The sequence below is a fragment of the Rhinolophus sinicus genome, linkage group LG06 (genome assembly GCF_036562045.2).
Source record: "Rhinolophus sinicus isolate RSC01 linkage group LG06, ASM3656204v1, whole genome shotgun sequence".
Taxonomy (NCBI): Eukaryota; Metazoa; Chordata; class Mammalia; order Chiroptera; family Rhinolophidae; genus Rhinolophus; species Rhinolophus sinicus.
In genome coordinates, this window is record NC_133756.1 from 96,305,430 (window position 1) to 96,323,656 (window position 18,227).

At 39.2% G+C, this 18,227-nt stretch overlaps 1 protein-coding gene across 1 annotated transcript in view; it reads left to right on the plus strand.

The window, feature by feature from the left end:
* The window catches only part of MMP20 (matrix metallopeptidase 20), a 37,832-nt gene that overhangs the window by 9,495 nt on the left and 10,110 nt on the right, over nt 1-18,227 (plus strand). The window contains exons 3-8 of the mRNA XM_019712680.2: nt 517-665; nt 2,470-2,595; nt 3,409-3,570; nt 6,159-6,300; nt 14,936-15,072; nt 15,675-15,831. Coding sequence (XP_019568239.1) covers nt 517-665; nt 2,470-2,595; nt 3,409-3,570; nt 6,159-6,300; nt 14,936-15,072; nt 15,675-15,831 — 873 coding nt within the window. The remainder of the gene's footprint in view (nt 1-516; nt 666-2,469; nt 2,596-3,408; nt 3,571-6,158; nt 6,301-14,935; nt 15,073-15,674; nt 15,832-18,227) is intronic.

Consider the following 18,227-nt stretch of genomic DNA (forward strand, 5'->3'; position numbering starts at 1 on the left):
GAAAAAACTTTCCCCCGTGACCCTGGGGAAATCCTAATGGCCTTTGAATCAGAATAAAACTACAAAACTCCACATTTTTATTTTTAAAAACTGAAAATTTTCAGTCCCTTATGAGGAAAAAGAGATCCCTTCTCAGTTAAAACCACATTAGGTAAAATGGACTTCTTGGTAATTGTAAAGTTACACAAGGTATTATTCTTTAAAATTATGTGTGCTGCTGAAACGAGCACATATTCTTTAAAATTAGTGATAATCTAATAACAGTGAAAGCCAAACTGTTTCGGCATCTGATTATCTCATCTCTTTCATTTCTCTACTCTGTTTTTCTTACTGTTTCACATGTTTCAGTAATTTAACAAATATGGAAACAAAATAAGAATCGTTGTTTTGGAGAAAAAAATCTAAATTATAGATTTATGTTAAATATTTTCATTTTTAATATAGACAGAATAATTTTTGGTTTCTTCACTGAGGAGCATTTACTGAAAGAATAACATGTCCCTTCTGTTTTCACAGAGTATCCAAATACACATCTTCTATGCCTTCTGCTGACGTGGACAAAGCTATTGAGATGGCTTTACAGGCCTGGAGTAGTGCCGTCCCTCTGAACTTTGTGAGAATCAACTCAGGAGAAGCCGATATTATGATATCTTTTGAAACAGGAGGTACTGTGGTGCTTCTTGGATTTTGTCTACTAATCCAGAGGAGAAATGTTCCAATACTTTTTGTTCCACAATATTTAATCCAAGTGATCAGCACAGTGCTGTGATGGGCGGAGGCCAAGATCATGGCAAGTCATGACTTATCCGGCCAGAAAATAGAACCAGAGGAGTTCTCGGCATTTCTTGTCATCCTTAGCCTGAGCTGTAGAATGGGTGCGATATAACCAATTTTCATCATGGTTTGCCCCATTAGGGATAGATTCTGTCATATTTAGCTTTCCCATTGGCTGGGAGGACATAGGACCGCATGCCACATCCATGGTGTTGTTCATTGCTATATATACCCTTCCATAATACCCAAGAATCTCCAACCTTGAATCTTCACTGAAGGAAGTAAATTCTAGTGGCCCTGACAGCTTTTCCCCTGCAGCAATGGGTGGGCAGTGGCGTTGCTATCTTGCCTCCACTAGCAGACAGACTGCTTTGGGAATGACCAGGTCTGCCCCCAATGTGCCCACTTTTTCTCCATCCCCCACTCGCCCTGGTAAGCAATAGAAGCACAACTTTACACAGGGTTGGTGGAACACTCTGAGCCTTTTGCAGAGAAACAGTTCTAGTTAGACAACAAAGGAAAGGCCGTGAAATTACTTTCTCTTCTTAGCTTCCTAATAGTCAAGGTAACCATCCAAGGATAACATTTCTAAGTGTCCCTGTTATTTCAAGTCTTGATTGTAATTTTTATCTGATGTCACTGGGGGAAAACATGCTTAGAAGCTAGGAGAGAGAAGATCAAGCAAGTCCTGAGTCTGAATCCTTTAGAGACGGCCCATGGTGCGTCCTGGTCAACCAGAGGATCAAGGCCACCATAGTATGGCTCAGGGCAGCTTTGGGGGCCATGGGGTTAACATCCAGAGCTCCCTTGATCTTTCACAGTTGGGCCCTGTCCCCTAAAACACAAGCTGACTAAGGACCACACTGCCATTTCACTAGATGCCTCAGGGCATGCAAGCTGATTAAACTGCACTGCACCTAAACCTGGGGAATAAAACACCAAAACATTGTTTTGTTGGTTTTTATTAAAACAAGGCATCCTCACTAAAGTCCTAAAAAAACTTTGAAATGTAGCTTCCGTACCATCCCTCACTTTATTCTTCCTCCTTTCCTGTTACTGTAGAAATGAAGTGTTAATGAAATACAGATAATAAAACAAAAATATATAAAACTTTAAAAGTTAGGATTTTATATATACCTTTATTACTTTCATGACTTTTACACATGAAAGTATGTCAAAATTACAGAGAAATTTTTTTGAGACTTCCTTAAGTTGTATTATATTGTCTCGTGCTATAGAAACACAAAGCACATGCTTATTTACTCAATTTGCTGTTACTGTCTTAGCTGAATCATATGTTGAAAGCTGTATTCTGCCAGCACGTTCAGTACCCGTCACCTTCCAGTCATCTGTGCTCTCTCCTTTTGTAATCTATGGAATAGGCATAATTCACAGTATGCAACATGTCAATTAAAGCCATAGCAATAAAAAACAATAACAGAAGGACATTTTTTTAAATTTTTAATGCTTCCTATCTTTGAAGTACAAAAATAGCACTTTTGATTTTCCAAATTGATAGATTACTCATTGACATTGAACTTCTTATTATAAAAAAAGAAAAATCAATATTGAAAATCTATTTGTATGAGAAGTGTCAGTGCTATTCAAAAAGTTGTCCATTCCCTGTAATGTTATATATCCCTCCAAATTGCTGGAAGGACTAAATGCTGTTGGCATTTCTCCCGACTTATTTAGATCACGGGGATTCCTACCCGTTTGATGGGCCTCGAGGGACTTTAGCCCATGCATTTGCACCTGGAGAAGGCCTGGGAGGAGATACACATTTCGACAATGCTGAGAAGTGGACTATGGGAATGAATGGTATATATGCACAATTCACCATAACCTGGAAAATATTGTACCTTCTTCTGGGCCTCCATCATGAAACCTTGAGGTTCAACGTCCCAAGCCACCCTTTAACTAGGGGGGCTGGCTAGGAAAAACAAGTAAGCCAAAAATCCAAAAATCTGAAAGGGAACACCATAAGGGAAAAGCCCACCCTCAGTCGCGCTATAGACTTGTCTGATCTCTGGTTCATAGCATATAACCTCAAAAAGTAACAATCCCCTCCTCAACACACAGCTCTTTTTAGTCAGCTACATAGTATTTATTGTTTCTTACTTGTACGTGGAAATAGGCTACATTCAGAAATGACCTGAGGAAATCAGTACTTTCCCAAAAAGTATGATGGGGCTGGGTATAAAAGTTCCAGAATATCATGCATGTCGTCTGGAAATCTTCAGTGTGACACGTGTGGATAAAAAGTAGCCTGTAATAGCAGAGAACTAGTAAAGCATTTGTGGCCTAAGTCTACCTATTATTGCCACTCTTATCATTTTGCCACTATTAGCTCTAATTAGACCCATTTTTATCAATCTACTAAGCATCACTGACAATGAACAAAATGAGTTGACTTACATTTCCATTCTTCCAACCTCAAGCCCCTTCTAGCCAAAGGGGAAAGAACTAAAGCTAGCAAAGCTGAGTGCCAGAATAACCTACCAACCTTTGACTAACCCAGCATGAAAAGAAAATCAGTTAATTGTGATTTGGGCATAAAGTCTCCTGTAAAGACAAGATGTGGAAAATAAAACCCTGTGTTGATGTTGTCTTTTTCTCTCTCATATTATCTAGGTTTCAATTTATTCACCGTTGCTGCTCATGAATTTGGCCATGCACTGGGCCTGGCCCATTCCACAGACCCCTCAGCACTGATGTACCCAACTTATAAGTACCAGCATCCCTATGGATTCCACCTCCCCAAGGATGACGTGAAAGGGATCCAGGCATTGTATGGTACAATCACTATACTTCTCTGATGACTAACCCTGAAAGTACCAGGCATTCAGTCTCCAACTTAGAGAAAGTATACTTTGCCAGGAGTTAACCTGCAGAGGTAAAGATGCAGCTAGAGACCACAACCCCAACTGTGCCTCTTATGAAGAGCTTATTTACCAGATGTGAACATTGCTCTCTTCTAAGATGTGCAGTTAAATTTTACCTCTCTCCTCCACAGCATATTGGTCCCTCAACAGCCATAGAAAATACAATCATTTGTCTGTTTTTTAAATGTGCATCAGGATTTAGACATTGGGACAGGATGGATGTATTTTATAGTTCATATTTATGGTACTTACCTATTTGCAGATAAGTGACCTTATTTTACTAAAAACAGCAATTATGATGATGATAATAACTACACCACTCAGTTGGACAGACAATCTGCAGTTTATAAAACATGTCATATGCGTTATCCTACACTGTCTTCATGACCATCTTGTGGGGTGTGCAGTGTTTTCATTTGATAGCTGAGAAAGCTGAGGCTCAAAGACAGTGAGTATCACAAAATATTCAAAATTATCTCGTGTTGACATTCTTTTAAAGATAAGAGAGGATTATTAGAAACTCTATATCTCATCTAACTTAACAGAAAGACAAATCTATTAATCCACGAGAAGGAATCTTGATACATCCTTAGACCTTGACACTTTTTCTTTAATGGATGAAAGGCCAGAAACATCTATAAACTGATTTTCCCATAAGCTTCAGAGCCTGGCTTTCAGCCTTTACTTGTTGGAGCCTCTCCTCATCTTCTCAGCCTAGAAAAGGGCCTGGAGAGCCAGATCCCCCACACCTTTCTGCATTTAGACCAGCCCATCTGGCTGTTTAGAAATGGGCACACGCGTCTGCAAACAGTCATATTGCAGTTGAGGCATAAAAGACAAATTTTCTCCAGATAAGTGTTCAGCCAGTTCTACCCACTTTCAGAGGGTAGGTGATAGTTCTGCTCCACCCTTGAGTGACAAAATAAATACTGTGCACGTCTCCATTTTTCAAACATGACTCCAGAGCTCCCAGGGGCAGGGAAGCAATTCACATGAGCAGCCAAGTCTAAATACTTGCCTGCCCTTTACAGGTCATTGTGCACTGGAAATGCACCACCATCCTCATGGCGATGGTCACTCAGCCAGGAGCTGAAGCCTATCTTTTGACATGGCCATTTTTGCACAGGTGAACAAAGTATGAAAACATAGTTTTGTGTTGCCAGGAGCATACCCCTCACCCATGTCTGACCACCTTGCCACCTCTGACCCTTAGCAGAGTGCTTGGCACATAGTAAATGTCCAAAATAAAAGTAATACATTTCTAATCTACCCAATTTCCAGTTTCTGATCTTTTCCCAAAGCCTCACCTGATCTCTGATCTTCACCTCACTGCTGACCCTACTCAGCCCTGATCTCACCCCTCTCTCACCCTTAGTGGGCCTGTCCTGTGCCTCACTCCTTCCCTGATCTTCATCTCTGGTTACAAGACTTGATCAAGTGCAGGGACTTGTGAGGGGCAATGGCTCAGGCAGCCCCAGGTCATTTCTACAGCTGGCAGATACCGTGTTTCCCAAAAAATAAGGCCTAGCCGGACAATCAGCTCTAATGCATCTTTTGGAGCAAAAATTAATATAAGACCCAGTCTGATTTTACTATAATATAAGGCCAGGTGTTTAAGAATAGAATACAATAGAATAGAATAGAATAGAATAGAATAGAATAGAATAGAATAGAATAGAATAGAATAGAATAGAATAGAATAGAATAGAATAGAATAGAATAGAATACCGGGTCTTATATTAATTTTTGCTCCAAAAGACGCATTAGAGCTGATTGCCCTGCTGTCCGGCTAGGTCTATTTTCGGGGAAACAGGCTAGTCCTCAGGGACACAGAGTGAGGGATGAAAACTCACGAGCAGCTCTCCTAAGGAGTCAGCCCGTGCTTTACAAGAGGATCCACCAGAAGCTGTGTTTAAATAAACACCTTCCGTGTATTTCAATGCCACAAGAATTCTCAATCTTTCCTGGGTGTCTCACAGGGCAGGATGCCCTTAAGTGGATGAAAATTATACAAAAACACAGAAGAATCATTCAATCTTATAGAGAACAAAGAAATTAGTTACAATGAAATGATCAGTGGCAACTTTAAGAACACATTTCCAATTTGGAACATGTACTGGTATAGCTATCAAAGAAGTTGTGTATGATTATAAAATAATAGCTACCAGTCTTTGAACATTTACTACTATGTGCCAAGCACTCACCTACGTAAGTGCTTTTCAGGCAGTATTGAATTCTCATCAAAACCTGAGGTAGGTACTATTATTGCCCCACCCATTTTGCTAATAAGGAAAATGAGGCTTTGAGGGGTGAAGTTATTTGCCTGTTTATCACACAACTCAGTCACTAGTGAAGCCGGAATTCAAACCCCGGTCTGCCTGCCATCAACAGCTGTGCTCTTCATCACCTTGTGAAATACAATGAAAGTGGGTCTCTGGAGCAGGAGTGTACAGACGCTAGATTCCTGGCACCATCTGACCAAGTCACTTTGAATCCTAGGACCTCGGAAAACATTTCCGGGAAAGCCCACTGTGCCCCACGTGCCTCCTCATACTCCGTCCAACCCCGACCTCTGTGACTCCAGCTCATCCTTTGATGCAGTGACAATGCTGGGGAAGGAGCTCCTGTTCTTCAAGGACCGGTAAGCCCAAGACCGACTTAAGACAGCGAGGTTGTCCTACAAGTGGGAAGAAAATAATTGATAACTTTTTTTTTCACTCAACAGTATCTCATTTTTCCATGTCAATGAATTTTAATTTTATCTCTAAGTTATATATGTATATATATTTCAGTGAATAGACATAGCATTACTTAGTTAACCGATCCCATCCTTATGAACATCTATATTATTCCTAATTTTAAAAAAATTAAGAACATCTTAAACTAAATCTTTAACAATGGATGGTCATCTGCTTTTCAAAGGCAAAATAGAGCTGAGCCCAGAAACTCAGGCTTTAGCATCAGGCTAAGTTGGTTTAAATCGTGACCGTGCTTCTTACTGATCAAGTGACCCTGGACAAGTAATGTGCCAAACACGTGGTGAGTTCTCCATAAATATTTGGGAATCAAAAATATGTACAATGGATGAAGTCTTAGATACTTGAGGCATTTTTTATTGTTATTTATTTTGATTGATTTTTTTTGATAAGACTCCTCGATTATTGACTTTCTGTTTGTTGATTATTACCAAAAGTAAACTGAAACAGAATTGCTAGCGTTGACCCAGAAGTGACTGGCTAGCCACAGAGCAGGAGGAGTCTGGAGCAGCGTGATAAGTAATGTTGACTTCATCTGAGGGATAAGGTTGTAGAGTTTACATTGCCCAGCCAGGTGCCTGCAGCACTCACTGAGTGATCGAGAAAGAAGGTGCTATCCACAGTGTAGCATGTAGATTATTCTTTTGAAAAATATCAGTGGTTATGATAGGTGCAAAGGAAACAGTGCAGTCAAAGATATTATGCCCTTCCATGTGTTCTTAAAAAGAAAAAAACAATGTTTAAAAACGCTCTATCAAACTATGAGCATTTAGCAATTACTAATGACTATTTGAAGTAGATACATCTTTTGACAAAGTCTTGACTATAAATACTAAAGATGATAACAGAATAGAAAGGGAGGCATAGATGCAAGGGACATTTAGAAATGTGTGGTAGGGAGGGATTAGAGAAAGACAGATGGTTGACTGACATGTACCTGCTGAGTCATCACCTTCTCATCTCTTCTGTCAGATTTGATGAGCTGCTGTGATAGGGCAGGTAATTCCAAAAAACTAGGAAATGCTAGAAGGAGGACAGGGAGTCAGGAGTGGTCCCCTTCTGGATTTACCAGTGACTTGCCATGGGACCTTGAATTTCTCTTCCTCCATTTTAAAATGAGGTGTTGTGTGACATGAATAGTGACTTCAGAGTGCTCAGTAGTTACTATCTAAACACTTTGTTATCAAATCTTTGCAATGGCCCTGTGAGGTATGAATTATTATTCTCTTTTTATAAGACACAGAAAGGATAAGCAACTTGTTCAAGAACACATTGCTAGTGAGGACTCACACCTGCACGGTGGCAGGGCCTGTGCTCCTCCCTGCCCTGCTCTACCACCTCCAGAGCTAGAATTCCATGACTCTAAAGCTCTGATCCCCTACTGGCTGTCACCAAACGTCCCAAAGTGCTTGCTAAGCCTGGACAAAGAACAAAGAATTCTTTCAAGTCACAGCTACAATGGCAAGCTGGGGGCCATTATGAAAGGGCTCCCAGTCTGTTCCCTCCTACCCGCAAGCCTGGAATTCCCCATCACCAACAATAACCTGTTGATGAGATATTTCAAACTGTGGATGTAATAACCACATGATTTTTTTTCCAAAGCAAGATGGAATGCAGTACCTTTTAAAGTCACCGTGAGATTGTTACATAGCTCCATAGTGAATAAAGGAACATCAGTACATTCAAATGTTCTGCTTGAAGAGAAATAAACTTCAGCTATAATAAGCTGAAAGTCATATATATATATGACTTATATATATATATATATAATTCCCATACGTTTCTTCTTTATAATAAATTTCCAAATATTATAATAAATATTTCCAAATATTATATTTCAAATATTCCAAATATTATAATAAATATTCCAAATATTGAGACTATCCCAGATGTCCTCAGGCACTTAAGGAAGAGAAGAGGGCAATGATTGAATTACAGCCATACCAAAATTATATTTGCATCTCTCAGATTATCCTGAATTTTGCACACTATCATTTTAAGGCTAAAATCAAGAATATCACAATTAGCATTTTACAAATGGAATAAGTTTAAAGGTTGATCATGTCCAAATTCTTCGTTTTAGAGACAGGAGACCTAAGCCCAGGTCTCTCTCAGCCCAGCAGACCCTCCACTGCAACCTCCCAGTCCCGATTCCATCCTATCACAAATATAGAAAGCCTCCTGACTATGCAATGGGACTACCAAGAGAAGCACTGAATTTTGGCTTAAGTGAACTTATTTCTTTTGCCTGGTATTTATTTGGTTAGTAGAAAAAGCACTCAGGGCTGCTCCTGTGCCCCTGGGACCTTGGCCTGCCGGACAGGTAAACAGGCACAAGGAGCTGGATGTTAGACTATCTAAGTTTCCCAAAAATGTCTGATCGGCTTCTGCGCATTCTCTTTTATTCTCAAAATAGGATTCTTTAGTTAAAAAACAAAAACAAAAAAACTATCAATCACTACTGTCACATCACTACTTTACCATCATTGAAAGATGTTCTGTATCTTAGATTAGAACGCAAAGAAAGACATTTTTAAAGGTATACAAGTAGGAGTTGAAGAGAAGGATGGATGAAAAAGGCATTCAGAAGGAGTCACCAGCAGGACTTGGGCACTAATTTGGTGAGGAAACAATGGAAAAGAAAGAGTCAAAAGTAGCATCGTCATTCACATAGATAGGAAAATCAAGATTTTTGGGGCACATAAAGAAACACTCAATTTTAGTTAGATGTGTCGAATTCCAGGTGATGATGATTCTAGTGGGGTTTTATAGAAATAAGCTCGTGCTCAGAGGAAGGGCCACAGCTGAAGGCTTCATAGGTTATGGAATCTCCCACAGGGAGGAGGCAGTTAAAGGATGTGAAAATTAATAATAATAACAATAATAATAACTGACATTTCATGATCATTTGCAGTGTGCTGTGTATTATGATAAGCACTTTCCAGACGTTTCCTCATTTACTCCACACTGCTATTATCCCAGCTGGAATTTTAACCTAGGTCTATTTGGCATCAGAGACAGAATCCCTGTTGTGGAACCCAAAAAAAATCAGAGAAAAAAGGCTTATCTTTTTATTTAAGTAAAGAAGAGAGGAAATGCTGCCCCAGGTCACCAGATTGAGAACTGAAGAAAAGTGACTGATCGGCCAGGATAAATAAGGGATGTAGTTTCAGTGGAGTAGTGAGGAAGGAAGATCACGGGCAGTGAGAGAACAACTGGTGAGGAGCAAATGGAGATGGTAGCCATAGATCATTTATTTGAGAATTTTGTTGATAACAAAAGAGTTAAGTCAAGATAACAGCTGGAAGAGGAGGCAGGGTCAAATGAAGATTTTTCAAGATGGGTAATACCTGGACATATTTGACGACATGAAATGGAACCAGTAGGAAAAAAAAAAAAAAGAAATGCAAAGCACTGTGGGAAGGAAGGACAGTAAACTCAATAACCACTACGATTAGGTATTATGCTTGGAATCTAGCATTTCCTGCGATTCCATGGGCTTGAGGATAGCCAGTACAACTGAAGAGGAAGTCTTCCTCCTTCACAGTCTCCTTGGAGATGTGTCTTTTCTACAAGGTTGCGTCACTGAAAGTAAACAAATGGCATTGTATTTACTTAGGCCAATTCTCTGTTATGTATTAAGAATTCAGACAAAGAGGCAGAAGGTATACTAAGATACCTGACTCACTGTTATTTCTGCTGAACTCCCTCCTTCTGGCTGAGAATGGGGCTCTTTACATCTTCACAGGTTATGGCTTATAAATATAGATCCCCATTGTCTTCTCAGATGGGTACAAATACTTAATTTAAGAGTAATATGCTTTGACTATTTTTAATCCACACCACTGTCTCACCGTGAGTTTTTAATTTTATAAGCTGTATTTTGCTTGGACTCAGCGAGATGGATGATACATGGTTGATTTCTTGGCCTCTAAAGTATTCTAATAAAAACAACACTGGTTAGTGAACCCCTCCAAAGGAATGGCTTCTCAGCCAATGATGTGACAGCCTATACTTCAAAGTTTCCAGTGACAGAAATATTTTATATCTGGGAGACAAATTTAGAAAGAAACTTAGTTGTATTGATAAACTCTAAGTTTAAGTTTTACATATCATCAATTAATACATTTGTAGAGTGAAAATAAGTCTCTTTTAAGTATCTAAAACTAATTGTAAAAATAGTCCAGAGTTTATAGAATGCTTCATATGCATTATCTCAACTGATACTTTGAAGTATTAATGTTCTTACTCTTATTTGACAAAAGGAAATTGAGTCTCAGAAAAATTAAGTGACTCATATGAAGTCACATATCCAATGATAAAACAAGGTTTCAAGCACCCCTTTCTTCTCTTATTGCACGACATTGCCCGGTCTCAGGGGACAGGAGCAGCAGTTCAATTGTGAGCATCAAAAAGACAGAAAGAAGAAAGACACCTCTTCCCCCTGAAAGTAGGGAACAAGATGACAGAGAAAGACAAAGTCAAGGAAAGGAAAGGAGTGAAGAGGATGGAAAACGAATTGCCCATTCAGCTCTTGCTGAAGTTTCTTGACAGTCCAGCCAATAGGAGGTGAAGGCATCTCCTGAAAATGAAAGGCTAATGGGATCAGCTTAGGAAGGGGGCAAGCAAACATGGTTGGGTGTAACAAAAAAAGAACAAAAGTTTAACAAAAGTGGGTCAAGTCCCTCAATGTGCCAGGCACTATGCTAAACTGAGGATAAAAAGATGGATAATACATGACCTTGGCCCCAAGGACTACACAGAACAGGCAAAGAGCTACAAGAAGCCAGGTAAAGGTTATCAGTGATCTAATCTCAAACTTGATGAAGTAGTCGCTGTTCTTCAGTAAAAAAGAATGCAAACTTCAGAGAATATGAAAATCGATGATCAAATAATTTCCCCTCAACCCTCTGGCACCCATGCATTTTGCCAACAAATACTTATTGAGCCCTGACTATGTGCCAAGCACAGTGTTGGTTCCTGGGTATACAAATTAGTGCAGCTAATATCTAATCAGCTGGTCTATAATATCAATGAGTTCCATTGTTTTGCCTTCGTTAGCAAAGATCAGATTAGACTGTTAATAGAATCTGTTTATCTATTTTCACTACTGGTTACAATACATCCTGCAGCTGTTCTTTTCCAACAAGCTCATAGATTTTATTTATTTATTTATCTATCTATTTTTTGGCTTATATTTTAAATCCATTTACAGACATATTATGAGGTTACTTACTATCACCTTTTTTATCAACTTTAATTCATTTATTATTGTAGTCTCTAGCTCTAAGGTTGTAAATCCTTCGCATATGTGTTTCATTGCTTTATTACCCACCGGACATAATTTTTCTTCATTAGTGAGTGTACTGAAAATCTTCATGATTGTAGGTTCCTTGTGGAATTTGTGTTACTTTATATAAGTGATAGAGAGTGTTTATTTCTACCTTATGATACAATGTGTACATTAGGTCATAACAGTGTTTAAACCAGGGTTTCTCAACTTTGGCACTACTGCTGTTTTGCACCAGATCAGTCTTTGTTGTGAGGGGCTGTGTATTGTAGGACATATAGCAGCATCCATGGCCTCCACCCATTAGACTCCATTAGCACTGCCCAGCCCCAGTTGTGACACCAAAGATGTCACCGGACATTGCCAAGTGTTCCCTGGGGCACAAAATCACTCTTGTTTAGAATGACTACTCTACCTTAATTGAATCCTCACAATACCCACAGTATCCTAAACCAGGCTTTACTTAGTAAGAAATTTAAGATTCTACCACCAGTAAAAAGTTAGAAAAGTACCTTTTTAGTTTACCTGCAGTCTTTTTTAAATACGTTTTTTGTTTTTCAATTACAGTTGACATACAATATTATATTAGTTTCAGATACACAACATAGTGATTAGATATTTATATAACTTACAAAGTGATCACCCTGATAAATCTAGTACCTATCTGACACCATACATAGTTATTACACTGTTATTGACTATATTTCTTATGTTATATTTTACATCCCCATGACTATTTTGTAACTACCAATTTGTACTCCTTCCCCTTCCCCTTTCTCACCCAACCCCCCTTTAATCACTACACTTTACTACCTCTCCTATTGAGTCATTTGGGACATCAGTGTCTTATAACTTCAAATAAGAGATGGGGTTCAATTTTGCCTGGAGTCACTTGTTGATTTTTAAATGAGAAATGAAAGAAAATACATCCCAGCTTTAGGGTGCTCAGGGAGAAAGTCAGCTGTACCTCATTAGAGACGTAATGCAGAGAGAGCCTAGTTATCAGAGGATGTATCTGCTGCTCCCCTTGCCCGCTTTCCCCACTTCCTCATCCCCACCATTATAATCCCCTGAAATGCACACTTCATGTTAGTGAGCAGCGAGCACAATGGCTTAGCATTTCAGAACTATGTATTGAATTGAACTCATTCCTCATCAAGTTCCCAATTAGTCCAGTTTCGCCTTCTTCAGCAAAGATCAGAGTATGGACAATTGACGTGATCTGTTTATTTTCATGACCGGATTTTTCTGGATGCTCAAACCGGTGCTCATTTTGTGGTGGTAGAGAAAAAGGAGAAGAAAAGCCAATTAGACCTAGCCTTCAGAAAAACCTAAGTCGGATTGGACAAGAGGTCAAGTTATAAACAAAGAAAAACCAAAGATCACAAGGCTGAGAATGAGCAAGTTGTTGGGATAGGGTACGTGATGAAAATCAAGACAGCTGCAGTCTGATTCAGGTCTGTCTCCCCCTAACCACCAGGTGAAATTTGGGACCATCAGCCTTTGTGGGTCTCAGTTTTTCTTCTAGTAATACATATGTCCTAGACAAACCTGTGATGTGTAGGGCCTAGGGTGAAGCAGTGTACCCTAAATGAACTCCTGCCACCTGTGTATGGTCTATGTATGTGCCCAGTTAGTGAGTAGTTAAGGCCTAGGCAAGTAATAATTTTTATAATTATAAAATATAATATGTTTACAATGCAGTTTCATATGCATTATCTCAGCTGATCCTCAGAATGATCTCATGAGATAAGCCAGGTATTATTATTTGCATTTAAGAGATGATGAAACTGCGGTTTGGAGATGCTGGTCAGCATACACCTTCCAAAACACAGTGTGCTTTTTCCTTCTGCATCATGATGCCACTTAGGAAACATGAAGAAATATTTTTCTCTTCCCAGTATAGCTCACTCTTATATTTCATCATCGGCTTAAGTTGCCTCATCTGGGATGCCTTCACCAAACCCCCAAGTGCAATGGAGTATCCCTCCTGTGTGTTCCCAGAATATTCTGAACTTTACTCTTTGTAGAACTGATCACTCTAAATTAGAATTGCCTAATTACTCATCTGTCTCTACTACTAGATTGTAAGCTCCTTGAGAGCAGGGCCTGGGTCTTGTTCAATGTTTTATTCTCAATGTTCCATAAATATTTGTTAAATTAACTGACTAGGAAAATTCAACATAAGATTCGAGGAGTTCCTAAACAAACTACAGTGGTACCTTGGTTTTCAAACGTAATCCATGAGTTCTGAAACATTCAAAAACAGCAGACAGCTGGGCCTCAGGATCTTGCACTCAGGGGAAACCGCGTGACATGTTCGACTTCTGAGCATTTACTTCCGGGTTTATGGCATTCATAAACCAAAATGTCTGTCAATGGAGACGTTCGAAAACCAAGGTACCACTGTACATGGAAAGTTAAATGTTAAAACTTTATTACAGTTTCCTCATCCACAAATAATTTTCTGTACCGATTCTAGCTTCTATGGAGTCAAGTCAACTATCTGTATTTTATAAAACTATTTTTGTCTGCAAAAATCAAACTGAACCATATTTACATTAAGAGTTTCAGCCCACAGCCCTTGTGTATACTGTCATAATAGTATGGAAATAATATTGGGTAAGTTGATGCATGAGTTGTTAAACCTTAAGTTGATTTGTCTCTTACCAGATTTTCTGTTAATTAACCATCAGGGTCAAAGATACAAACACTTTCAATAGATAGAGAAATAGGCAACACAACAATTTACAATTGTTAACGTTTTTGCTTTTTTTACTGGGAATAATTAGCATCTCCCAACCACAAAGTTTGGATTCACTTATATAATATTCATAATGTTTATCTGCATCATACTTATCTTTGTGAGTTTTTAATTTTTAAAAGGTCAGAAAAGGAAAGGGAAATTTATATCAAATGCTGTTTTGAATAGGAACGTGCACAGCTTAAATGTGTAAATCATTGATGTTATTTCCTTGCAATATCCTTCAATATTTTGACCATCCTTAAATAAATGAAGGAAAGGGGATTGTAGAGATGCTAAGAAAATAAAAAGGGAAAAGAAACTGTTTGCTAAGGTCAAAAATTTATGTTGTCCTTCAAAACAAGACAAGGGGCAAGAAGCATTTAGCAATGGCCTCTGAAGTGTGACTTGCAGTACATTTCAGTCCAAGTTCAGTTTGAGATCTAAATCAACCCTTGATCTTGATTTCTTTTGAATTGCCCAATAGGATTTTCTGGCGTCGGCAGGTTCACCTGATGGCAGGGATCCGGCCCAGCACCATTACCAGCTCCTTCCCCCAGCTTATGTCCAATGTGGATGCAGCTTATGAAGTGGCTGAGAGGGGCACCGCTTACTTCTTTAAAGGTACCCTACAGATCCTCAAGAAAAGAAGTGGCAGGGTACAGTGCCCAGAGTGTTTGGAACATGCAGCACTGCCAGCATTTCTTCAGTGATCACGGAGTGTGTTTCGGCCACTCCTCCTCAGGCTGGGTATGAGATGCCACCCCACTCTGTTGTAACAATGACAGGATTGACAATGACTATCAAACAGTTCTCAGGGCCAAACTTTCATGCTGGTGAGTCTCCATTCTGAGGGACACTGCCCAGAGAGCTAGAAACCTGGTCTCGGCCCCCCTAGGACCTCTGTTCCAAGTGACATGGCATACCCTTTTGAGAGCCTTTAATTAACAGAAGCCAACATAGAACCGAATGTGAGGAGAATAATACCCTTGCTTCTGTGCCAGAGCATTTTTGTTTCCCTTTGTGTTATTTGTGGTTGGGAGATGCCTCCAGGGCTAATTTAAGTCTTTTACTGAATTGAATTGTTAGATATCTCCTACTGGGATGCAGCCATGGAAAATATCTCAGAAACTAGTCCCATTGATGATCCTGCTTAGAAATCCTCATGAGTGAAGTGCATCGCTAAGTGGTACAGAGTTTTTGTAAACTTTGATTTCTGTTTTCAGGCCCCCACTACTGGATAACAAGAGGATTCCAAATGCAAGGTCCTCCTCGGACTATTTATGACTTTGGGTTCCCCAGGTACGTGCAGCGAATAGATGCTGCCGTCTATCTGAAGGATGCACAGAAGACCCTTTTCTTTGTGGGAGATGAATACTACAGGTACGGCTTTTCTCCTTTTGATTGCCCAGATGTATCCAATGGGAAGGACAAAACCTTTTGCAGAAATGAATGCAAGGCAAGTGTGCTATAAGACCATTGACTCTTCTTGGCCACTGGGGTGCCATTTGCTGATGGTTGACACTATCTTCTAAATATGGAACCATCCAAATGATAAGTGAAACATTAATTCAATAATCCTATTCTTTGGTCTCTAGGACACCAAACATCCTGATCTTTCAATGCACTCATTAACTGGAACCCCAGTGACCTAAAAGAGTGGATGCAGCATCCCCAAATACATAACTACCCACTGGGAATGCCTGAGGGGAGAACTGGTTCCCTGTTATGTGAGTACCAATGCATTCCAGAATACTCTGTGATTTTGTGCAAAAGGGACATGGTTGTGACTGTGGGCCTCTTTGAAGGAAAGTTCTGCTAAAAGGAAGGGCCTTATTGCTAAGTCCTTTCATCCAACCTAGAACGTGAACATTCTTCTTATCCAAAGTGACTCATATACAATTTCCATGACAATCTTGCAGATTATTACAAACAAATCTGAATATGGTGTAACGTGTCATCCAATCACTGCACACAGAGTTACACTTCATTTCACCTAGTGGGTTTCTATCCTTAATTGATTCATTTTGAAGGACGAGTGCAACTCTTTGCCAAGCTTTACCTCTGCACACCTCTCCTCGATTCCCAGTTTTCACTTTGGAGTTGTTTGTTTCTCTGAACTTCAAAAGAGAGAAGCAAAAACAGATTCTAAGCAGGTGACTATGCTCAACATTTTACGGTTTGGTTGGAAGCAGGCAAGCACCCAACTTAGGCCCAAGGGGTTTTATTTTATTTTATATCACTTACTTTTAATAACCATTTCTGTGGCATAAAAATTTTATAAATAAATATTTGTCATCTTCCACCTGACTGATATTGTCTTCCCTGATTTGGAGCTGAGAAAGTAATATAACTGGAGCATAGATGTATTTCATGAAAAAGAGAATTTATTTTATAGAAATGAATGTCAAACAAATGTGGACCCTGCCAATTCTTCTGGTCACTGAGAGTCCTGGTAGCATTGCTGAAATTATCATATGATGTTATGAATTGTTACTTCCAGTCCAATTAAATCACCAAGCTAGCATTTTTTTTCAGAACTTCCTTTCTGAAAGTGATAGTAATTCATTTATTAAGTCCCTAATATCGTGTTTCCCCGAAAACAAGACTGGGTCTTTTATTAGATTTTGCTCCAAGTGACACATTAGGGCTTATGTTCAAGGAATATCATCCTAAAATATCATGCTAGGGCTTATTTTCCAGTTAGGTCTTATTATCGGGAAAACACCATAGCTGCTGGGCAGATTCTTCAAAGTCTTTCTTTAAGATAAGGTAGCTGTAATCATAGTGCTGACATATAAGAAGATAGGCAATAAGAAACCTGATTCCCATTGTGAATTTTTAGAGAATGAGATCGGGAGATCATGTGTGAGTATGTGTGTGGGAGTGTGTGGGCATTTATGTTATGATTATTCAGTTAATTTGTCAAAGCTTGTTCACAGCCCGATTCTCACGTAGGGGATTACCCACTCTCCCATTATTGTTTTTCTCCATTAATCATCAGGTCTTTGGACTAATCCAGCATACACCAGCACCTATAGTAAAGCACACACCTCCAGCCAGGCAGAACTGAGGCTTAACAACCAACACAAGAGGCTTGGTGAAAGGTTTAAAATTATCTGCAAATTTAAGGTTGGCGAGAGAGAAGGTCTCTGATTTTAATCACGCCTGATGCCCCCTGAGGAAATAATACTGAATCTTTCCAACTGGGACTCTACAATTGTCGATTAAGGAAAAGTCTTTAGAAATCTAGATAAAACAAACGCATTAAAAAGTTGGTCTAGGGCATTAATTAAAATGTTAAAGAGCTCATTTTGCTGGTAAGGGAAGGAAACCATGGTAAGCACTTTCAACATTAATCTTCCTATCTTATTAAGAGTAGGAAGTGATATAATGCATGTAGACACCTAGCACAGTGCCTGGTTACTCAAAAAGAGTAACTTCTATAATAATAGGAACTTATATGGCAATTAACAAATAATTGCTTTAAACATTGTGATAATTAACCAATGATTGTTTAAACCTCAATATTTCTCTGACAGGCAATCCAGTCAAAGAGATGGTCAAAGGGAGTTTCCTTTCAGTAAATACTGAAGGACCCGACATGACCCTGAAATGATTGCTTTTGGCAAACCATAGGCAATCCTTTCAACAATGGGAGTCTTCTACTGTACACACTTCAATACACACACTGGTTTATTCACTAAAGAATAAGACAAACCCCCCTGACTCACAGCTCAAAAGTTCAGAAAAAGCTATTGTGTCAGCTCTATTAATAA